Here is a 24445-nt window from a genome sequence, read left to right as displayed (position 1 = left end):
GTAATACATCAACATGAATATATGCACATTGGCATCAACAAGCCAAAATTTCTTGCAGAAAAAAAAATCTATCTAAAAAATATAGGCCTCAGGTATTTTCGAGGTGATACTCTAAGGGGACATAGTATACATGCATTTCTCTAGTAATCAGTCTTCTGGGACACAATCATGCCTCCATGATAATCTGGAGAGGGAAAAAAGGTTTTGGTATCTAAACGCTCACAGAAATAAAATATTGATGCCATTAGACATCCTAAATTACATTTATAAATCACCTAGTTTCTCATGGATTATCAGTGAAAACTGAGACAGCTCACTGGGAAGGGCAAGGAGTTGTCAGAGGGAGGAAAATAGCACTAAGAAGGGATTAAAAAAAAAAAAGAAAGAGGGTAGTTCTTCCAGTTCTGAGTGACTAGCCATTGAAAGTTCAGTTACTTCTGAAAGGTACATGTTAATTACTCTATGTCCTGTTTTATTTGGTTGATCCCTTGATTAAAAATAATCGAGTTATATTCAGCTGAAACCCTGGTCCAGAAAAGCCACAATAGCTGAGTAAAGCTTGTTCTTTAAGGGCCCATCTTAAGGCACACATCAGGAAGATGTGGAATGGGAAGACTACAGCACCTAGACTTGTTCATTTCTGGAAATGATCTAGGGCCTCTGGAATTTCAGTTGGCAGGAGATGCCTCTTTTAAAAAAAGTGCTTGTGATGAATAGGGAACTTGTAATTCTCATGATGGCCTTATCATGTATTATATCTAAAGACCATTAAAGGTAACAATCATTTTCACTGATTTTTAAAAGTCAAATTGTCTTCAACTGTAAAGTACAAGCACTCAGGAGGCATCTAGCTTCGTATAGGCTTCTTTTATGAAAATTAACATGTTGTTCATCTCTGTTGAATTATTCATTACATGAAGATCCTTTAGAATATCTTTCTGATTTGGGATCCTCTTCAAAATTTCCTCCTGTGGCATAAGAATGCAGAAAAACGCAGAAAAAGAAAAAAGAGGTTAATCTAAAATGAAATTATCTCAAAAGAGACTAATGTTCTTAAAGAGAACTAACAAATAAAAAACCTTTCTCTTATTTACAGATGTTTATACTGCAATGCATTTTGCACTACTATGAAAAACAATAATCACCTCTGTGAAGTTTACTAAAAATTTAACAAAGCATTTCAATGCAGTATTGGAATAAAACACATTAGCTGGAAGTTAATGATCACAATGCCAAAGAACAAAAAGAAAACAATGATAAGAATATTAGTAAACTAAAAACTTGAACAGAAGCAAACAGTGATTCAATGAGAAACATACAAGTCTGGGCCCCAACATACTGAATTTATTAAATACTTTAAAAAAATCTAAACTGTGGGAGCAGCTAGGTGGTGTAGTGGATAAAGCACCGACCCTGGATTCAGGAGGACCTGAGTTCAAATGTGACCTCAGACACTTGACACTTACTAGCTGCATGACCCTGGGCAAGTAACTTAACCCTCACTGCCCCGCCTCCCCCAAAATCCAAATTTTATATGATTTGAGATTTTGTATACAATCCTCTTGCTCTGTTTCTTTTTGTAAATGGAGATGCTCAAATTGGTGTTTTTTGAGTTCAGGAAAAAAAAATAAAGAAATTGCAATGGTTTAATTCTTAGGATTTCCAAATTGAAATATTTTTTGCTGGGAAACGAGTTCAGTATCTTTATCTGAGATTCTTGAGCTTGTTTTGTCTTAAGGACCCCTCTGGAAATCTGGTGAAGTCCAGGGACCCTTCTCAGAATAATATTTTAAAATGCATAAAATAAAATACATAAGACTATAAAGAAAACAACATATATTAAAATATAGTCATCAAGGGGCAGCTAGGTGGCGCAGTGGATAGAGCACTGGCCCTGAATTCAGGAGTACCTGAGTTCAAATCCAGCCTCAGACACTTGACACTTACTAGCTGTGTGACCCTGGGCAAGTCACTTAACCCCCATTGCCCCACAAAAACAAAAACAAACAAACAAACAAAAAATATAGTCATCAAAATATATTTAAAAAAAAGCTACAGGTTCCCAGGTTTAGAGCCCTTACTCCATATGCTAACTCAATCAAAGAAAAAAATAGTGATGCTTATGAGCAAAAGCAAAAGTGGAAATAATTTTATAATTTCTTCACCACCACAACCAATTCTGAATGAACAACAAAGACAACAACAACAAAATGTTATAGCTATCTCCTTAGAGATGGAGACACTCCTTTATTCTCCTTAATTTGCTAATTTAGGACTTAGGACATCATAAAGTAGTTAGCTTCAAATACTTTCTTGCTTTAATTGTTTTTAGATGGCAATATAGTAAATGAATGTAGAATAGTAGATGAAAGGATCCCTTACAGAGATGAGAAAACTGAGGCTCAGACAGATAAAGACAAAAACAGATTACAGTATGAGATACAACAAAGAAATTTCCAGTGTCAAAATAAAATAAAGCATTTATTGAAAACAAATAAATCTATTTTAAATTCTAATAGTTTCCATTTTATATGCCATGTTGATCTCTCATTTTCCCTTCAATGTTGATTTTAAACTGATGTTGGCTTTTTTCAATTATTCTAACTTCTTTCTGTTTCTCTCTATGGCCAGGTAGCAATAAGGACTGACATCTAGAACACTAGTATCCAATTAAAAAAAAAATACATCAGTAATTCTCCCTTCTACCATCATCTGTGACCCTGTAGGTGAAGTGTTAGGTTATCCAGTTAAGAAGGGAGGGATAAAGGAAGGGTCCATTAGCTGTAGGAGGGCAATATTGGAAAATAGTAGGTTCCCATGATTGGTTATCTCAGGAAGGATGGGATACAATGCATTCTTCCCATCCTCAAACCAGCTGATCACATAACCCAAGGAATCGTCCCATAGCCCCCTGGGAGGCTGTGTTCCTCATTTTCGTAATCACTGATTTGGAGAATAGCAGAATGAAGAAGAGCCAGAATTCCCAAGTAGAAAGGAATTTCTTTGTTTTCATTTCCTCCTATGGAGTTTTGATTATGTCTCCAAAACTGGGTTGCTGGTTATGGTAAACCACTTTTCCTTTGGTTAACGATGTGTAAATTAGTGATTGTTTCACATATAATGTATCATTATGCATAGGATCCTTGGATCCTTGAAAGAAAAAAGTTGTCTTTATTAATCATTAAATCAAAGATCATTTATCCTTTTATCTATTGGGAAAATAGGTATTAGCCATATTTTTCAAGGATGTTTCTTCAACACATATTCAAAGAGTCTCCCAGATTTTTGTTTTGCTACAAGGAATTGTGTTAGAAAAACCTCTTCTTAAATTATATTTTAGAATTTACATTTTAGAAATGAATTAGCTAGGAAATACAGACCTTTTTCAGAAAACGTTTCATGAGCAGGAATTTAAACCACAATGTAAAGAGGAACTAGTTACATTCACAATAGGAAAAATAGATACTTACATGAAGTATTGGGGCTTTAATACTTTTCTTGGGGAGTTCTGGAAGAGAAAGAGCCTTGGTACCACCTATCTTAAGTACCTAGAGAGGAAAAATATTCGATGCTTTTTTTTTTCTTAAACAGGTGTAGTGTCAATCTGTAGATTAATCAGGTAGTTATTAAGAATATACTACATTGGGGTGGTGCAGTGGATAAAGCACTGGCCCTGGATTGAGGAGGACCTGAGTTTAAATCCAGCCTCAGATACTTGACATTTACTAGCTGTGTGACCCTGGGCAAGTCACTTAACCCTCACTGCCCTGCATTAAAAAAATATTAAATGCCCAGTACTGTGCTAGGTGGTAGGGATACAAATACAACAAATAAAATAAACCTTTCTCCCAAGGAGCTTATGCTCTAGCAGGGGAGACAATAAGGACATAAAAGTACATAAAGAAGAAATATAAAGAAAATAAATACAAGTAAATACAAGTAGTTCAATACAAGGTAGTTGAGGATAAGGGCAGGATTTATGTAGAAGGTGATACTTGAATGGCATCTTGAAGGAAGACAGATATTATGAGGCAGAGGAATCCAGGCAAAGAGGACAGCCAGTCAAAGTCATGGGTTTAGGAGATGGGATGTCTAGTGTGGGGTAGAGAGAGAACACCAGTTTGGTAGGGGGAATAATAAGGCTGGAAAGATAGGCTGATATAAGGTTGTAAAGGGTTTAAAAGCTAAGAAGTTAAGGGATTTGATTCCAGAGGCAACAGAAAGTTACTGGATCTTACTGAGTAGGACAGTGACATTGTCAGAGTACTTAATAAACTTCATCCCTATTCTTTTACTACTACTATAGTCAAGCAACACATTTTTAAATAAATTGCATTTACTTCAGAGATTTTCTTCAGGCTCCAAGAATCTACAATACTTTTGTTGAAGAGTACCTGCTTAGTCTTTTCCTCTTCTTCCTCCAACTCATTCTCAAGAATTCGAATTTTGTCCTGAAGGTCCTGAATATTCTCACTTATTAACTCTGTGGCCTTCAATGCTTTTTCACTCTCTTCCTAGGTTAGAGGGAGGAAAAAAAACCCAACACAAACAAAATACCATGTCAAGAGTAGCTTTCTTCACAAGCTAAGACATTACTAAAAGCAATCTGTGAATTACAAGTTTTTAAAAAAATGTGAGTGTCAGGAGACAGAAAAATCATCTATAATAAACAACCATACTGAAAAGCTGCAGGAGAATTGTATAAGTAGTATGCAATGCTATGGCTACTAGCATTAAAGGTCCTGGTTCTACCAGTTAGAAACACAGGTGATATATAGGAATGCTGCTACTTCCAGCTGTGGTAGTTTTCCTCCAGAATTATATTACAGCAGCCAGTGGCTACAGCCCTTGAAAAGCCCCAATTATGAACATGGCAACAGAAGGATGCTGACAAATGGAAGGTGATGTATCTTCAAAGTTGGTGCCACTAATGTTTCTGACCATATCCTTGGCCATGAGTGTACACTGAGAAAGTCTTTCCCAACTGCTAGTTCCAGGACTGGTACTAGGCTGCAAGACATTTACTACAAAAGATCCAAATACCCATACTCCTTAAAACCAATAAACATAAAAACTGGACTTTTAAATTTATCTTTATTTTACATCTCTCACCCTGTTACCTCTTTAGCTTAACCTCACTTCCCAGGGTTCTAAAGTTACTGTGGAAAATATAGATAATTTTGTTGGTCTATGGAATAGTGTGGATTGAGAAACCACATGTTAGAATTACAAAGAATGAGTTTAACCTCTTTCCCACAAGTTAACTGTTCGAATATTTGAAGGCAATCCTATGCCTTCTATTTTCAGACTAAAGTTTTCCAGGTGGTCCAAAAAATTAAGGGGCTTATACAGAAGAAATCGTTTGAGTTAAAGTATTTCCTTGAACTATCAATTTCAATTTCTGCACTGGAAGGGGCATGCTCAAATCCATCTAGAACTTGAAACTGCCATAATTGATAAATAACATGGGTTTGTGGCACTTTCTTCCCTTGCCCCTCTGTTACACTAATCTTTCCATTTCCTAAACAAGCCTGTTGAAAGTAAAAGACATCTTCTCCCCTCCCCACAAAACCTTCAAAATTGACAAGAAAAATAATAAGGAAATCTAAGATAAATGAAAAGACAGTAAGAAGAGCACCTTGCTAATTTAAATTTGTTACAAGTCCAAATAAATTGCATTCCAGCATAATAAAAGAACTTGAAAACATGGTCCAGTGTCAGTCATCTTTGAGAAATCTTAGAGAATGAGAAAGCTGATATACAATTGGAGATGGGCAAATGTTAAACGAATTTTTAAAAAGAGAAAGAGTCTATAAGTTATTACTGATGAGCATGCCTAGTAGAAACTGAGAAAAGCTTATGAGATAGATGTCTTATCAGAGCTAAGAAAAGAAGCACATGAGTAACTAGAAGCCAATAAGAACTGCATAAGGACAACTCACACCAGATTTGATACTTATGCTCATGGTAGGCTTAGGTAGATGTGTGTAGAACAAAGGGTTTAAATTAATAAAACGATAGTTAATAGGGCTAATTGCAAGGCACTGTCCAATACAGAGTTTTATGATTCCTGTCACAAAAAGAGCTAAGCATTTTAGCTGACAGAAACCACTGCCAACCATGGTTTCCTAAACTCTTAGTATTCATGCCATAGATTTCCTACTCAAGATATGGATACAATGGCCTTGACAAGAAAGGCAATGAATTGTAACTATTATAATAGTTCATACTTTTATGCTGCTTTAAGACTCACAAAGCACTTTCCTAGCAACAATAATGATAAATAATACAAATATTATTTTGCCCATTATAATCCCATATGTTGTAAACTACTCGAGGGCAATGTCTCTCTCTTTTTGTTTAAATTTTACTTTGTAATCTCAAAACATTTTGTTTTTGGTTCAGATGATTTCAGTGATATGGAGATGCAAATCAACAATTATTCTGCAATTTATGGTTTTAGAAACATGCCTGAGAAAACTGAGAGAGGTTAACTGATTTGCTCAGGAGTCACACAGCCAGTATGTATCAGAGGTGGAACTTGAACTCTGGTTGTTTTGATTCAAAGGTTAGCCCTCTATCCATTATTCCATGCTGCTTTTCATTTCATTATGTAACCCTAGTGCATAATAGGTGCTTAATAAATGTCTGGTGAACTGAATGAATTCTACAGATGAAAAAACAGTACAATTTGTATGTCATGATATAATTCCAAATAATATCAAATAATATTCATGATATTATTCCAAAGGAATAAGAGAAAATTTTGGCCACTGAATGTCATGCCAGGTAAATATGTGATTTGTTGTTGTTGTTGGATGAGGCCAATTGGGGTTTAAGAAGAACAAATATCTGGGATACATATTTCAGAACACTAGCAAAACTGAGGGAAAATTCATGTAGCTTTGATATTTGCCACATAAATTAAGTCAATGGTCATATTTTGTTTTAAAAATGGTGAAAATAGCATATAAATACTCTCCACTCTACAGTCTTTTCCTCAAATAACATCAAGAACTTTAGAGTCACAGTATTAGTGTTTGAATCCTGGCTCTGTTATTTGTTACTTATAGGACAGTGGTTATAACCTCACCTTATCTATACATTGAAGAAATGGATGAGGGCTCCAAGGTCCTTTCTAGCTAGAAATCCTATGATCCCTATTTTACGGATGAGAAAACGGAAGCTCAGAGAACTTAAATGACTTGTCACAGAAACATAGGTAGTCTGAGTCCAAATAGGGCCTGAATTCATATTTGCTGTCTATTATTTATAAATTTACTTTGTTTAGTTTATATACTATATATATGATTATTTAATTTTATTCATTCATTTATTATTTGTAAAGGATCTTCTCTAAGTGATAGAGCTTTTGTTTGAACACAGCAGCAGAATGTCTCATGGTATTCAACCACAAAATTAATAGTAGCCAATTTTCTATATTCAGTTTGTGGATTACTTTTTGTAGAAGTGAATTCTAGGAACCCATGCTGTTGTAAATGAAATCAAACTCAAAAGGGAAGGAGAAGTTGGGCTTGAGGTCTACATTAATGGGAAGGAAGCTTAAGGATATTGGAAGACATATATCTTTAAAGAAGTCAATCCATATGTTAATTATTTTTGCGATAGCTAATATTTTGTACTATCTATAACTCTTCTTCCTTGTATTGTGTGTATAACTGACCACGGAGTACTTTGTACTGCCTAATAGATTGTAAGTTTCCAGGTAGTATGAAATAGAAAATATCTTATGTTTCTAAATATATGGTGTTTTGCTGACTGACTGACTGACATACTGTTTGGGCAGAAGTAAGCACATTTAAAGGTTAAATCGGATTGAGCAATAGAATTTGGAGACCAGAATCCAAGGATATGTAAAAGCCTATGTTAGTTCTGAGAATTAGCAATTAAATATATCATATAATTTGCTATAATTGATTTGTTGTAGTAGTTTAAACAAACAAAAAAAGATTTGGGGTCAATTTTGGCAGTTACTAGCAGTATTCAGCTAACAGCATATTAAATGTAAGTAGAAGAAAGAATATTCCAAAATTCTATAGCATTTGATTAGAAAACAATATAATATATTTAAAGGAATAAAAGGAGAAAACCACACCAGATCATTATTCAAATGCAGCAGGCTAAATTCAGGTATACATGATATCTTGCTGAAAAAAGGATTTATGATAAATAAGTTTATTTAAGGAAGGGTAAAACCATTTTTTAGGTAATATTGGCAGAGTATCACACTGATTTGTGATAAATTTTCAGTACTTTTCTCTCTCAACTTACTTTCTAGGTATTGCCAACCTCTCCCACTTATATTTGTGTAATACCTGCAATAACTCCAGGTGTTCTTCATTGGACTCAAGAGTTTCCATTTCCTTCAGACGGAGATTTGACACTTCCTTTAGACTGTTCCAGTCTCCCAGAGACACTTTATGACACAATTCAAGAAATCTTCAACAATGGAAAAGAGAAAACTACTAGTTTTTATCACAGCTGTTATCAATTTTCTTTTCTGTCTTAGTGATGGAGGAACCAGTACACAAAATCTTTACTTTCCCCCCATTTTAACCCTATACATTTACATTACTATTACCTTTCTTTTAAGCAGTTAAGATGAATTTGAGTGTTTTTCTTTTCTTTTATTTCAGTTCTCAAAACAGATCTAGAAAAGAAGTTAAATATAATTAAAGAAAAAGTGGACTCAAACATTAAGTAATTTAAACTAAGTGCATTTTTTTTCCTAATCTCTGAGATAATTCATCCTTATCTCTATATGTCTAGATAAAATTCTTAGTCTAGTCCTTTGTCATTTAATTTCTGAATTACCTCATCTTCTTTCTAACTGGCTTCTCTAGTTACACTTTTTCTCCTTTCTAGCTGACTCTCAGTTCTGCTCCTTAAAAAACACGTTAGTAAGGACTTTTTGACGTTTCAATATGAAATTGGTGCTGTATCTTCAGGATTTTGTTGTATGATACCAAGTTTAACACTAGATTACTACTATGCTTGAATACAGAGTTTAAGCTTTAGCCATATATGGGAATGATAAAAACATAAAAGAAAAGTAAAACAGCATCCTCAAAATGTCCAGAGAGGGTACTTCTTTTCTTGTATCCCAGGCTGGAGAAAGCAGCCAGATTTCCTCTCCAAAGGGTTTTTAGCAGTTCATTTAGATCTTAGGAAACCTTTCAAGGTTCACAATGACACACAGACAGCTGTGAAGGGAGGGCTACGGCTTTGAGATGGAAAGAGAGAACTTTAATAGTCCTTGATAAGCTTAATAAAGATACTTTCCATTATGATTTCAGTTATTTACTAGTGCTATGATAAAAAATATAGGAATCTTTGAGGACATCTGAATAAGACTGAAGTTCTGTGGTGCAAAAGAAGCTATGGACAAAGAGACTTTTGTAAATCCAGCAGTATTAATGGAAGCTACTGAGAATTTAAATAATGAATTAGAGGCCTTATAATCTTGTCTTCTAAAAATTAGCAGTGAGCTCTTCAATTTGAATGATAAAACTTTGGGTGTACATTCTTCTGAGACCATAAAAGATTTATCACTCAGAAAAATCTAATGATAATACATTCCTTATTAAAGTGCTACTCTAATGCCTCATCATAAAGCATAGATAATTCTGGGTTCCTAAAGACTATTCCCTTAAAGCACAAAATCTAATGGGTTCTACCAACCTGGAAAATTTTCATATTTGGATTTATGTCTATGTTCTGAAGACTAGCCCAATTGAATGATAAGAAGTTCATCATCAGGTTGCCACAGAAACTCTTAAAGACTGTCAACCAAGTTGTAGAGAGACTATGATATGTATTGATGTGTAGCTAGTCCTATAGATTGCTATAGCTCAGACTTTAAAATTAATCAGTTAAGATACAGGAGCCCGGATTTGAATAACTGCAGCTGTAGATTTGAGTGGGGCATCAAGGTAGGGCAGTGGATGGAGTAGAGCCTAGAGTTAGGAAGCTTCATCTTCCTGAGTTCAAATCTGGCCTCAAACATGTTATAGCTGTGTGACCTCAGGCAAGTCACTTAACCCTGTTTGCCTCAGTTTCTTCATCTGTAAAATGAGCTGGAGAAGGAAATGGCAAACCACTTCAGTATCTTTGCCAAGATTTGTCTACCGCTTTGTTTACCCATTTTTTACTTGTGTCATGAAGAGTAACACACAACTAAAAATGGGTAAACAAAGCTGTAGAAAAAAAAATAGAAGTAAAAATAGTGACAAAGGATACATACTTACCGTATCACAGAATCCATTATAGTCTCAAAATATTCCTTATTGTTTTTTGAGAGGGGCTGCCATGTTACTTTATTTTTGAGGGTTTTCTTTTTCTTATTTGTATTTTTCCCAGTTTCTGGCAAGGGAAGAGAAATAGCATGACAATTAAATGATTTCTTGCTGAAAATGTGATTCAATTTATTTTTTAAAATAAGGAACTCAGGGGGTAGTTAGGTGGTGCAGTGGATAAAGCATGAGCCCTGGATTCAGGAGGACCTGAGTTCAAATCTGGCCTCAGACATTTGACACATCCTAGCTATGTGACCCGGGGCAAGTCACGTAACCCTCATTGCCCTAACACCGCCCCCCCCCCCCCCCGCAAAAAAGGAACTCAGAATTATATGAATTAAAGTATCCATTCTTATGAAACCAGATCAACTGCTTAGTCACCTAATATTTACAGAAAATGTTCCATGTATTCTGCTGTCAGTGAAGATAAGTCAATAAAACTGGAATTTTTAACTTTTTTTATGTCATAGACCACTTTGTAAATGTGGCAGAGACTATGCACCTATTCTCATAATAATATTTTAAATGCATAAGATTAAAAAGGAATCCAATTATACTGAAATAAAGTTATTAAAATTTAAAACTGCAACATAAACAAGTTTATGGACTGCAGGTTAAGAACCCATGTAGTAAGGTCATATTGTCCAGCACAAGCCTAAAATATGCACCTTCAAACTGAAATAAGAAGGAATAATATAACTGTTATTCAAAATTGACATGCAACTTTGGTTCTCAGAAAAGAGTTAAAAAAATTCATTACCAATATACTCTGAGGGGGAAGAATGCTTTTCACTTATAGCTGTTCAAAGAGGAGAACCAATCAGACTGAATGACAAGAGAGTGGCTCAAGATTCTCTTACATAAGTGACAACAGCAAAATAGTTTGCTAGCATCAAACCAAGAAAAAACAGAATTTGTTGTCACATATCTGACGTGTGTTTTCTTCCTATTCTTCCCCTTGCACCAACTATGACCCAGCACCAACAGAAAAATTACTACCCCTAATGACAATTGTAGGCATCTTTTAGTCTACTCCTGGAAAAGGATTAAAGAAAAAAATTATTCAGTCTTTTATAATTTATATCAGAGTAAAACTTGAGCTGGAATAAAATTTCTAATTAGTACTTGGTTAAAGCATGTTAATATTCATGTGTAAAACTTTATGGTTGCCTTGTTAAAGAAGAAAAGTTGGAATAAAGGTTATAAATAGATAGTACTACCATGACCATTACCAGCAACCAGAGAGAATATTATTCTATCTGACTCTATATAAAATTTACAAATAGTAATTTTTTATCTTTTATGTGTAGACAAGAGGGAATCCCTTTACAAAATCTCCAGGCTTTAGAAGTCAAATGAGCAAAAGTAAAAAAAGGAGATGAAAAATACTAACCTTGCAAAGGTTGTTCTGGACTCTCTTGTTGTTTCTTCATTTGTTTGGTTGATTGTCTTACCTAGGCAAAAAAAAAATAATTTTAGAGAAAAAATTTTCCACAATATCCTAAATATGCTGGCAGCCTGATACTCTTATTCTAATTAGATATGAGGGAAAGTATTGCACAACTTTTAAAAGTATTGTTTCTAGTGGGGAATTCAATGTAAAAGTTTATTTTTGTGTATTACATGCAACACATTATGCTAGGTACTGGGGAAAAAAAGATATAAAAATCAGATATGCTTCCTGACTTAAAGAGGTCTACAATCTTACTGGATTGTATTGGCTAGGCTATGCATAGAAGTGGCCGTAGCAACTTTGTGGATTCACTTTGCTGATTAGTCACAAAGAGCTTTAAAAAAAATTAAGGGACAGTGGTTTTGGGGAGACAGGAAGGCTATTGATAGTGAGATCAATTATATTAATAAACTTCTGGGGTTCCCTATTACTTCTAGAATCAAATATAAACTATTCTTTTTGGTACTCAAACGTTTTTCACAACCATGACCCTACCTCTTCCCACTTTTCCTATAGTTTAATTATTCTCCTCCATCTACTCAATGGTCCAGTCTTACTAGCCTACTTGCTATTCTTCACACAAGCCATCTCATCTCCCATCTCTGTAACTTTTCACTGAGTGTTCCCTGTGTCTAGTGTGGACTTTCTTTTCAACTCTTCAAATTCCTAGTACTTTTAAAATTTAGTTCTAGGTAAGGCCTTTTATGGTTGCCCCCTACTCTCCCACTTATTAGTGCCCTCCCTCCCCAAACTGCCTTGTATTCAGTTTGTATATATCCTCTATGCACTTATATGTACACATTTTTTCCCTATTTAGAATGTAAGCTGCTAGAAGGCAAGACCTGTTTCATTTGGGTTTTTGTATCCCTGGTAAGTGACAAAATGTCTGATACAAAGTAGGCACCTGATAATGTCCATTAGTTTAGTTATTGAGCAACAATCTCTTTTTCTACATAAACATCAATATCAGGTGGGAGAACTGTAATATAATGCAAAGAAGTTCCAATTTAAAGTCATATCTTGGTTCTAGTTATTGTGTAGTTTTACTTTGGACAAATCACTTAATGTCTCTGGGACTTAGTTTCTGCACTTCAAAATTAAAAGGACCGGGGCCAGCTGAGTTTAAAACACTTTTCAATTCGAAAATGTTATTACTTATAGTTTTAGCATTATTTTTTCTTTTCTTTTTTCTTTGCGGGGCAATGAGGGTTAAGTGACTTGCCCAAGGTCACATAGATAGGGTCAAGTGTCTGAGGATGGATTTGAACTCAGGTCCTCCTGAATCTTGGGTCGGTGCTTTATCCACTGCGCCATTTAGCTGTCCTATATTTTTTCATTTTTCAATCTTTTTGATTTTGTCTCTAAACATCCCTTTCCTCTATTTCACAGAGAATGCTGAGAAAAATACATTTTTATCCCAACTTGTTTTCTGAATACCTCTTTCTCTGACTCCTTAGCATCTCTGTTATCAACTTTCCTTTTTCCAGTTTCTTTGCACTGTTGAGATCTGCTCTCCTGCTTTGACTTGGTTCCCGTTGTATGATTTGTACCTGCTCTGTCAGGCATCGTGACTTATATGGAACAAATTAGTGCTTTAAGATCTGTGGAGAAGAAAAACAAAGATAATGTGAAGACTTTAAAAATGTCAAGCAAATATACTAAGTACCAATTAATATCATAAACTTATTTTACTTTTGGATTCTCTCCCTATATTAAAAAGTTACAATAGAATAACTGTAATGTCATTAGCGGCTCATCTAGATGAGAATTTATTACTATTTTTACTTCTAAAAATCTTTCCATTTGTACAGTATTTTACTTTTTAAAAGTGTTTTCATATGTCTTACATTTTAATCTTGCAACTATATATATGTATATATTTTGTATAGAGTTGTAATTATTATGCCTAGTTTTTATTTATTTATTTATTTATTTTATTTTTTTAGTGAGGCAATTGGGGTCAAGTGACTTGCCCAGGGTCACACAGCTAGTAAGTGTTAAGTGTCTGAGGCCAGATTTGAACCCAGGTACTCCTGACTCCAGGGCCGGTGCTCTATCCACTGCGCCACCTAGCTGCCCCCTATGCCTAGTTTTTAACAAAAGAATTATGGAGAATTTAAATTTCTTGCCTATGGTCCAAAAGCTAGGCACTGTCAGAGTGAAGACAAAATAAAATGCAAGTCTCTCAACTCACAAACTGAGAACTTTTTCTGTCAACAACTCAAAACATTTGTGCTAAAGGGAGAAGCAAAGAGCCAAGACAGAATACAGAAGTATTAGTAAGCACTGGGGTCCATAAAAGTTGTGATAATTCATTTGCTTTCCCACTACCTTGTTCATTCTTGAGAACCTCTTCTTGCTTTTCTAGTTTATTCTACTTCTCTATTTTTGGACCAGCACTTCTAAACTGCCTGCTGTCAACACTATCTATTGTAGATATAGCAGAAAGCCAGGATTATAGCTATATAGGTTACCTGCCTACTATACCCACCACTGTTCCTTTGTGAGGAAATGACTAAATGAAGACTGGCAAAAAAAAAAAAAAATTGCTGCTGACCTTTTGCACTGGGTAAAAGTTAGGATTTGGTATGCAAATTCTGCCTAAATTACACTTTTATTTAGAATGGAATTGATATTAGTTGAAAAGTGTTTTTAGGCAGAATTTGAGAAAGCCTTATGAAATATATATTTTTTGCATACCAAATCCTAACTTTTACCCAGTGCTTCAGAGACTGTCAATACTGAAAATCCTCTAAGTAAATTTAATCAAACTTTTTTTTTTAATTCAAAGAAGACTTCAAGCACCATCTAGTGGTTACTTTCTCCTCAAATTTACTACATCAAATAACTCAATCCCAGTAGGGTTAAGAAGACAAAGGAAAAGCAAAGCTCTAGAGAAGGGAGAGGACAACTCTCTTTAAGCCAAAGTTTTCCCTCTTCTTTCCCTCTTTGACCCTTAGAGACAATGGGACACCAGAAGGAAAATACAGTCTCTTCTCTCTTGGGATGAAAATAATTGATCATCATTCAGCCCTTTTGAGACATTAAAAGTTTTGAACCAGAGGCAGCTAGGTGGCAGAGTAGATAAAGCACCAGCCCTGGATTCAGGAGGACCTGAGTTCAAATCTGACCTCAGCCACTTGACACTAGCTGTGTGACTCTGGGCAAGTCACTTAACCCTCAATCTCCCCCCCCCCCCAAAGTTTTGAACCTTTCTTAAATGTGTGTGTGTGTGTGTGTGTGCTGTATTTACTTTTTGAAGGCTCTGTACAGATGTTGATATTTTAACAAGAAGGCTTAGAAAGCATCCATTCTGTTAAAAGTCCATAGTCCTACCCTCTTTCTACCTCTCCTCTCCTCATACATAAGCATACACAGGACCTGGATGCAAACGACTTTCTTTTGCTTTTCAGTATGTCATACACTGATCTTTGTTTTCTTTATTCATAGCTGATAAGTAGTTCTGCAGTTATGACTGAAGTTCCTTAATCCAAGACCTGTCCCTTCCTGAAATATTTTTTTTTCAATGACCTAGAAGCTCTATAACTTGACAGATTTATGGATGTAATCTATCTGACACTTCTTTGTGCTAGAGATTTGTGGATACTAGCCACACTTTACCTCCCACCCCTTCTAAAACTTTTGGAGAATTTTCCTTTATGATTCCTTGAAATTTGGTAATCAGGTCTTTTGTTTCAAACTTGATGATTCTTAGATTTCCTCTCTGCCCCCATTTCCAGATCAGCTACTTTGACAGTAGCTATTTCTCATAATTTGCTTTATTTTGACTTTAAAATTGTTTTTGTTATCATTTAATTTTTAGTTCTTTCCTGCAGAGCATTAAATGTTTTAAGGTTTCTCTAACTTCTTTTCAAAGCAATCCATTCCACTATTTATCTCTGCATTCAGTCCTTTCATTAGGTCATTTAGTCACTTCCAGAGTTCTTGTAACATTTCATTCTTTCCTGAGATTCCACTGGCAGTTATTGCTGAATTATTCTTATTTCCTAGAGTTTTATCTTTAGATTTGCTTGAAGTATGGTAGTTCTTCACTTCATCACAAAATTTATTTGCTTGTTCATTTCTTCCATCAGCAGGGAGGATGGAGAGAAGGGAAGAGAACTGTTCAGCTGTTGAGAGGTTGAGCAGTTTGTCCAATCAATGAAAAGCAGAGATTCCACTAGTTTACAATAGTTGCTGGGATGATTTGGTTTTGATGCCAATCCCAAGATCCTAACTGTAATGCAGGGCTCAGAAAAGGGGTTTAGAGGTAAGCAAGCAAAAAACATATGTAACAATAGCAATTGATGCCCGGGACCTTGGTGAGCAGTTCCCATTAACTACCACCCCCTTCCCCAGGCCTTCTGTGTTTTCTAGAGTGCATAATGTAGTGGCTCAGAGTGGAGGCAAATATTAATAGTGATAGAATTCCAATAGTACAGTCATTGGAAAAAAACCTTCAAATTTATAATACCAACACTTGATGTTTTAAAAATGGCCTAAAAACTGTGTGAATCTTAACACTCTTTGTTTCTTTTTCTGTAATGTAATCACCATCATTATCCAAATGGAAAGGGGTCACAGAAGATTAAAGGGCCATTTTCTACTTTTCATTTCATGGGTTACCATAACAAAGAATTCTTTCCCAATCTATTAGGTAACATTTTTATTAGGTTGGTTCTTGCATAGTACAACCTGTTGCCAAAAATATAGAAGTATTTCTAACATAGCTGACTAGGCAAGAGCTCTATTAGCTCAGTTTTTGAGAATCTTGGGTTACTTTTACACTATATTTTTTGTGTACATAATATTATAAAGGTAAATTTTATTTAGTTGTATGCAAGAGTGCTTTTTTAAAAAAAAAGGGGGGGGTGAAGATAATTCTCATTAGAACTTGTTAAGTTTTTGATGTCTGGGAGCTTTGGCAATGCTAGTGATCTAGGATTTGACCTCAGGAAAGATTAAGGCAATGGTTCTCAAATTCTTTGATCCCTGTACAATATTGAACATCAAGACGATTCTTAACCTGGGGTCAGTGAATGGTTTTTTAAAAAAATATTAAATATTTTGATAACTATATTTCAATATAATTAACTTCCATTGTAATCCCATGAATTTTGCTTTATGCCTTCAGAAAATTATAATAAGGCGCCTTTAGGTTTCACCAGACGGACAATTGGGACCATGACATAAAATTAAAACAATAAATTTGAAGCTCTTGCAATAAGGAAGTTTGGACACCGTGAATGTTAAGTTCCATACAATTCATGGCACACCTGGTGCTAGTATAGTATATACCCTTTGAGAACCACTGGACTAGGGTATATTAACTAAGGGCAATTTTCATTGAAATGATAACTGAATTCATGAAGAGTCCAGGAAATGACCCACAGAGGGTACAGACATAGCAAAGAATTGGTCTCAATGGTCCTAATTGCTAGAGAAGGAAATGGCATACCACTTTTGTATCTTTGCCAAGAAAACCCTAAATGGGGCCACAAAGAGTTGGACATGACTGAAAACAACTAAATGACAACAAAGGTCTCAATTTCAGTGCAGGAACTATTTTTCCTCTTTTTTTTTCCTGTATTTCCACCCAGCACCTAGAATACACTTTTATATATAACAGATCCATAATGAACAATTGTTAGATTTGGATTATTATGAAAAATAGCAGGCTTGATATGAATACTGTCAGTCCACCAAAAACCCTAGAATTGTTGTGTTTTTTTTTTTAAACTGTAACTCTTGCCTAGACCCTAGCTTCTTAAACTGTGGGTAAACACCTCCTATGGGTAACTGAATGTGGGGGGTCCCCCCAAAATTGCAAACAATAAAAGGTTAAGAAGCTTTGTTACATACCTATATACCCTTTTCACCAGAAAAATTTTGCGACCCCAGGTATATAGGTATATAATATAGGTATACATAACCTTTGCCAAATCTTTTACGGACCCCCCACATTCAGTTACTAGACCCCATAGTGGGTCAGAACCCACAGTTTAAAGTTAGGCTATAGATGACAAATTAATAAGGCAGCATGGGGAGGGGGTCAGGAGAAGTGAGAGAGGAAAGCTGATGTAATAGATTCCCTTAATCAATTAACAAGGCATTATTAAATGACTACAATTATGTGCCAGGTAGTGAGTTTACACAGAAAATAAAGGCATTCCTTGACCTCAAGAAGCTTACAAGTTATGGGGGGTGGGGTGGGGAAGGACAACTGCATACAATATAGAATGTAAGCTTGGGGAGGGCAAGGACTGTCTTTTGCTCTTTTTGTATCCCCAGAGCTAGCCTGTGCCTGGCACGATAGTGTTATTTTGAGTTGTTCATGTCAGACTCTTCGTGACTCCATAGCTCACTTTACAGATGAAGAAACCGAGGCAAACATGGTTAAGTGACTTGCCCAGGGTCATACAACTAATATGGGTCTGAGGCCAGAACTTGAGAAGATGAGCTCCTAACTCCAAGTCCGGACTCTGTCCACTGTGTCACCTAGCTGCCCCATGTAACTCTGATTGAGCACTAATATAGTGCTTTAAAGTTTTGCAAACTGTTTCACATGTTCTCTTTTTTGATCCTTACAACAACCGTGTGAGGTAGGTTCTATTAACATTCCCATTTTTTTGATGAGGAAATTGAGGAAGAGGTTAAATGATTTGCTCAGGGTCACACAGTGTCCGAGGCAAGATTCTAACTCAAGTCTTCCTGACCCCCACTATTAGTTGAGCAAACTAGCTTGCAAATACGGCACTGTAAGAAGGTGTCCATAAAGTCTTAGTGCAGTTTTAAACTTTATTAGGTTTGTTGACCAAGCTTTACTTGCTTAAAACTGCAGTAAGACTTGGGGGTCACCCTTTACAGATAACATTTTAAATCATTGTATCTACAGACAAAATAGGTACAGGGTAATGGGAAGACACCACGAGCACCAGTCCTGGGCACACACTAACTACAGTCTCCCTCTTTCCTTTGTTTCCACAAATATCCTCTCACCCCCTAAAACGACCTTTGCGAGAGCGCGAGCAGCCCACTCCGCTTCTGCGAAAGTCATCCTCTCCCTTTCCTTCTGGCTCCAGAACGCTGGGAGTTGTTGACCCTTAGATCAGTCACTTACCTGCCCTACACCTTCCTCCAATCAGTCTGCAACGGTTTTCCGGTAGCGCAAGCGCACTTACTACGCAGCCGCCCTGGAATGGGTCACAACTCCCGCGAAAACTGTCAAAAAATATTAACAGGAAGTGGGCGGAGACAAGGGCGTCTTCCGGCTTGCAAAGGCCCGCTCCCCCCCACCCCCCTCTGCCTTTCCCTCTCCCTCCTTCCCCCTCCGCCAGCAATAAGCCACTGGAAGGATGTCCAAGAGGAACGCTTTTGGATTGGCTGGGTAGTCACGCCCCTATAGCTGTATGGATTCTCCCGGCCGCCTCCCCCTGTACGCCCAATTTCAGGCAACCCACTTTCTGCGCATGCGCGGAAGGCATTTTCCTCTGTTTTACCTGTTACTGTCCTCTGTCCGAGGGCCCAGGGGACCAAGAGGTGGTCTGGCCTGGATCCTGCTGGGTTCAGGGTAAGAGTTAAGTGTCTCACCCTAATTCCACTCGAGGAAAGGCCAGAAAGGCCCATAAATAGGTACTGGTAAGTGAGTACACGACCGTCTTGACTGTCTCCCCTTTTCTCATGTCTCCCCTTTCTCCCCCCTGCCCTACCTCTCCTTCCGTGCTCCCTTTCTCCCTCTTGACACCACCCCCCTCCCCCAGCTCCACTTTTATTTCCCTTTGCCTTTTCTCTCTCTCCCCCAAATTTCTCCCTCTTCCTTTTCATACTTCCTGTCCCCTAAACGAAAGGTCCAGACTTGCTGGTTCATCCTCAGATGCTGGAGAAGACAAGCTTCATTGTGCATCCTGAACTTGCTCATAACCTACTGTATTTTATCCAAGGCTCTTTAACACCTCCCCGCCAAGTGACTTAATGCCATATTTTCAGCATTGGTACATACAGAACCCAAACAGCTGTCATCGTTCTGCCACAAAGAAGTTTCTGTGAGTGCTGTTTGTAAAAGGTGACCCCAAAGACATTACTTCCAGTGTGTAGAGGTATCCGCATAAGATTACAGATGTGATCTGCCCCAACCCTTTTGCTACACCAGTTATTGTAATGTAGCCAACTTTTGATTGTCTAGCAGATTGTTTATCTTTCATGGACCTTTTGGGGAGTATTAGTGAAATCTCAAAATAATGTTTTTAATGCATAAAATACAAAGCACAGGATTACAAAGGAAACCGATTACATTAAAATACACATAAAAAAAAAAAACAACTCACCAGCAACTAAGTTTATAGGATCTCTGGTTTAGAATCACTTATCTATGATAATGGGAGGCAAAGGGGTTATAGAGAACAGTAGCATAGACAATCTCAAATAATAGATAACAAGTATAACATTTATAGTTAGTCTTTTTATAGCATGTTTAATGCCTAATTGGTTTTGCTTTCCTTAAAATGGTTATTTGCATCACAAGCCTGCAGAGTGGCAGAACAATTAGATTAGATGGGATTAGAATTTTGCTGTGAATGATTGACATGTGGATGATCACAAATTGATTTGTGGTTCATAATACTAGCTAGCTATATTTTTGTGTGTCTCTGCAGCTCTTTTGGCTATATGCTCGAGTCATTTGTTACTTCCTAGCTATTAATAACTTGAATTGTATTGGTTTATATTTTCCTTAATTGTTTCTTAAAGCCTCTTTTCCCCATCTGTGACTTAAATACTAAAAGTATTAAAAATTTCTCATCACATGAAAAAAAATATTAAAATTGTTGAAAATGCCCTTATTTTTTATTAAAAAGTATTAAAAAATGTTGAAATGCCTTTATTTTTTATAAAACTGACTCCAACTTACTGACCAATTCTGCTCCCCCCCCCATTTTAGGAAGGTCATAAGTATATCCCAATAAAATATGTGTGATACTTGTTTATTCTTTGTGACAATAATAGACTGTTCTTAGGAAGTTTTTCAGAATGACTTTTGTAGTATTATCACACTAAATATTTTATTTTGGGGCTTTTTAGTCTTTATTTTCTTATTGACAAATCTAGAATAGGGGCTATAGCTTGGGGAAAGATAAGAACATGGAAAAAGCATCTTAGGTACAGCTACATGGCACAGTAGATTAAATATTAGGCCTGAAGGCAGGAAGACCTGAATTTAAATTCAAATTCAGTCACTTAGCTGTGTGATCCTGGGCAAGTAATTCAGCCTGTCTGCCTCACTTTCCTCAACTGTAAAATTGGGATAATAGTAGCACCTCCCTCTTAGGGTTGTTGTGAGGATCAAATCAGATAATAATTGTAAAGTGCTTAGCAGACTTCCTGTCATATAGTCTTGTATAAATGTTATCCGTTCCTCCTACTCCTGTTCCTCCTCCTCCTCCTCCTCCTCCTCTTCCTCCTGATCACAATACCTTGGAGAATGTATTCTAACCTCTCTTTACTTTATTTCATTCAGATGGTAAATAAAGGTGGCTATTACCATAAAGCATAGTCAAATTTTATAAAAACATCTTTAAAAATGCAGTATTAGTGCAGGGACAAACTGTGTGTCTATTATCCTAGGATCACCCTGGTAATCTTGCTAGAGGATGGCCCATGACCAAGTTGACCACATGATAATGAGTTTTTCTGGGTTGTAAGGATGAAATAAGATTTTAGATATACATATATAGATAGATCACAGGGTAAGCCTCAAAGTGCTGTATGCTAGTTATTATTTTTCCATCACTTCATAAAGGTGTGGGAAATTATAATCTTTGTCCAGAGTGCATTGCTTTTTAACTTGTAGTCCATGATCTTGTTTCATAAAAAATATTTTGATAACTATATTTCATGCAGGTTGGTTTTCTTTGTAAACCTATGCATTTTATTTTACATATTCAAAATATCTGAATAGCGGTCCATAGACTTCACTGGACTGTCAGAGGGGGCCATTATTCAGAAAGAGTTAAGAACCCCTGTTATAGAGGAAGTAGCCATAAAAATTAGGTTACATATGTGTGAAGAATTTTCTTCTAACAGTTCCTATTGTACTGGTTAATAAAATATTTAGTTATTTAGATGAACTGTACTCAAAAATATAAATATAAAAAAAGAAAATTATTCAGAAACAAACATCAAATTAATCTTTTATTTTGGAGTTTATAATCTAAAACAGACAAAATGAGTAAAGAGAAAGTAAATGAAACAGATAAATACAGTGCAATAGTATATTTAGAATAAAATTAGTATCTAATCAGAGGATTTTCAAGCTTGAAAGGAACCTTGAAGATCATCATTTCATAGATGTGGAAGAAATATACCGAGAAGTTAAAATCACTTTGGTAATGGCCCGTTGGTAAGGTTGGCCAAGCTAGGATTCAAAACCTAGGGTTAATGGCTCCAAATCAAATATCTCCTTCTTCCTTAGATCACTAAGGTCACAGTTAGAAAGTAGCATAGTCAGGATTTTAATCTAGATCTTCTGGCATCAGATCTATTGCTCTTTCTACTGGATGGCATCAGTACTATGTGTTCTTATACAAAAGATTATGCTTAAAAGTAGAAAGGCATAGTACCTGCAGTCATTTTATCAGGAGAAGATCTGCAAGGAACCCTATGGATAGTTCGTTGCACATAGATGTTTAATAAGGAGATGGGGGTGGAAGTGGTCAATTTTAGGATGCAAAATGTAATGTTGAACTTTTTCTTCATTTTCCTCATCTACCCTTCCCACCAAATTCTAATGAAACTTATAGTCTTCCTTGGAGATTTACTTGCAGCATTTTTCTTTTGTTTTTCAGGTCATCTCTTGTTCCTTGTGAGTGACTTCCATAGTCATGTTAAGGGCTAAAATTGGGCTTCTCTTGTTCCCTCCACATTACCTGAAACAGCTTAAAGAATCTAAGTTTCTGAGGCACACATATCAACGCCTTCTTCATCAGCAGCTCCCCCTACATCCAGAGTGGGTTGCCTTAGCTAAAAAGCAGCTGAAAGGCAAGAATCCAGAAGATTTGATATGGCACACCCCAGAAGGAATCTCCATAAAGCCCTTGTATTCCAGCAAAGATACCAAGGAATTACCTGAAGAGTTACCAGGAATGAAGCCATTTACTCGTGGACCATATCCCACCATGTATACCTTCAGACCATGGACCATCCGCCAATACGCTGGCTTTAGCACTGTGGAAGAAAGCAATAAATTCTATAAGGACAATATCAAGGGTAAGATTTTTTTGTTTCCTTTTTACTTAGCTAAACAAAGCAAATGGAGAAAGGCCTGTCTTTGGGGGACTTGAGAAATATATTTATAACTGGAGTCAGGGTAACTTTATATAGAATGGCTGTATTTAAGCTTTAAAGGTAAAAAAAATACTTTTTTGTTGTTGAGTCTTTCAGTCCCACTCTTTGTGACCCCATTTGGGGTTTCCTTGGCAAAAATACTGGGGTGGTTTGCTGTTTCCTTCTCTATCTCATTTAACTTATGAGGAACTGAGGCAAAAAGGGTTAAATGACTTGCCCAGAATCATACAGCTAGTAAGTGTCTGAGACTGGATTTGAACTCATGAAGATGAGTCTTCCAGACTCCGGGTCTGGCACTCTATCCACTGTGCAACCTAACTGTAAATAGTAAAAACAAAACAAAACAAAACTATTGCTAGTTTTATGAAAATCAACATGAAGAGTATCAGATGGTATAATAAGATAAAATATAAACAGAATACAGTGACAATACTGCCTAAATTACTTAGTGCCATATCAGACTACCAAGGAATTACTTTGTAGAGCTATTGCTTTATAGAGTTAGAAAAATTACAAAATTCATATGGAGGAACAAAAGGATCAAGAATATCAAGGGAATCAATGGAAAAAACTGGGAAAGAAGGCAGTGTTAGCAGTACTAGATCTCAGACTATTGTAGAAAGGTGTAATCTTCAGAACAATTTTGTATTAAATAAGAAATGGAGAGGTTCATAAATGAAACAGATTGATATATTTAATATGCAGAAACAAATGAGCACAGTAATTTAGTGTTTGATAAGCCCAAAGATCCCAGATATAGGGACTAGAACTCATCATTCAACAAGAACTTTTTGGAAAACTGGAAAATTGTTGGCAGAAACTAGGTGTAGACAAACACGTCACATAGTATATACGAATGTAAGCTCAAAATGGGTACATGATTTAGACATGGAGGGTGACAGCATAAGCAAATTAGTGTAGCATGGAAGAAATCAACTGCCAGATCTATGGATAGGGAAAGAGTTCATAACCAAATGAGACTGAGAGGCTCACTGGAGGTAAAATGCATAATTTAGATTACATGAAATGAATTTTTTTTTTTATAGACAAAGCCAAAATTAGAGGCAGAAAACTGGGGAAAAATTTTTTCAACACATTTTTCTGTCTCATTTGCAATATATATAAGGAGAGTTAAATATAGAAGAATAAGATCCATGCCCCAATTGATAAATGGTTAAAGGACATGAAAAAGCTGTTTTCAGAGGAAAAAATGCAATCTTATCTATAGCCATAAGAAAAAAAAATGATATAAAACACTAATAATTAGAAAAAGTGAAAATTAAAGCTACTCTAAGGTACCACCTTATCAAGTTGACTAAGATGACAAAAATGGAAATTG

General features: G+C 36.0%; 2 protein-coding genes across 7 annotated transcripts in view; one reads left to right on the top strand and one right to left on the bottom strand.

Moving 5' to 3' along the window:
• Positions 1–96: 96 nt before the first annotated feature.
• CENPQ (centromere protein Q) lies at positions 97–19375 on the bottom strand. 3 transcript variants are annotated; one of them, XM_044005123.1, is made up of 10 exons: positions 19269–19375; positions 18890–18990; positions 13207–13370; positions 11710–11770; positions 10269–10383; positions 8603–8671; positions 8337–8460; positions 4395–4514; positions 3471–3548; positions 97–968 (listed from the first exon to the last, which is right to left on the bottom strand). In XM_044005123.1, exons 3-10 carry the CDS (start codon positions 13333–13335, stop codon positions 837–839), a joined length of 828 nt encoding a protein of 275 aa, XP_043861058.1. In that variant the 5' UTR covers positions 13336–13370; positions 18890–18990; positions 19269–19375; the 3' UTR covers positions 97–836. The 3 variants fall into 3 exon arrangements, with proteins under 3 accessions (XP_043861058.1, XP_043861060.1, XP_043861059.1); XM_044005125.1 differs by lacking the exons at positions 18890–18990; positions 19269–19375 and adding an exon at positions 18769–18885; XM_044005124.1 differs by lacking the exons at positions 18890–18990; positions 19269–19375 and adding an exon at positions 18782–18875.
• The window catches only part of MMUT (methylmalonyl-CoA mutase), a 41892-nt gene continuing 36585 nt past the window's right edge, over positions 19139–24445 (top strand). The window contains exons 1-2 of one of the 4 annotated variants that reach the window (XM_044005121.1): positions 19139–19339; positions 22608–23028. In XM_044005121.1, the coding sequence (XP_043861056.1) occupies positions 22644–23028 (385 nt within the window). In that variant the 5' untranslated portion in view covers positions 19139–19339; positions 22608–22643. Of the gene's footprint in view, positions 19408–19792; positions 19812–22607; positions 23029–24445 lie in introns of those variants that run through there. The other 3 variants (XM_044005120.1, XM_044005119.1, XM_044005122.1) reach the window with 3 other exon arrangements.

The sequence above is a fragment of the Dromiciops gliroides genome, chromosome 4 (assembly GCF_019393635.1).
Source record: "Dromiciops gliroides isolate mDroGli1 chromosome 4, mDroGli1.pri, whole genome shotgun sequence".
Taxonomy (NCBI): Eukaryota; Metazoa; Chordata; class Mammalia; order Microbiotheria; family Microbiotheriidae; genus Dromiciops; species Dromiciops gliroides.
Note: the sequence above shows the minus strand (reverse complement) of the source record. Positions and strands in the feature narration are given on the sequence as shown.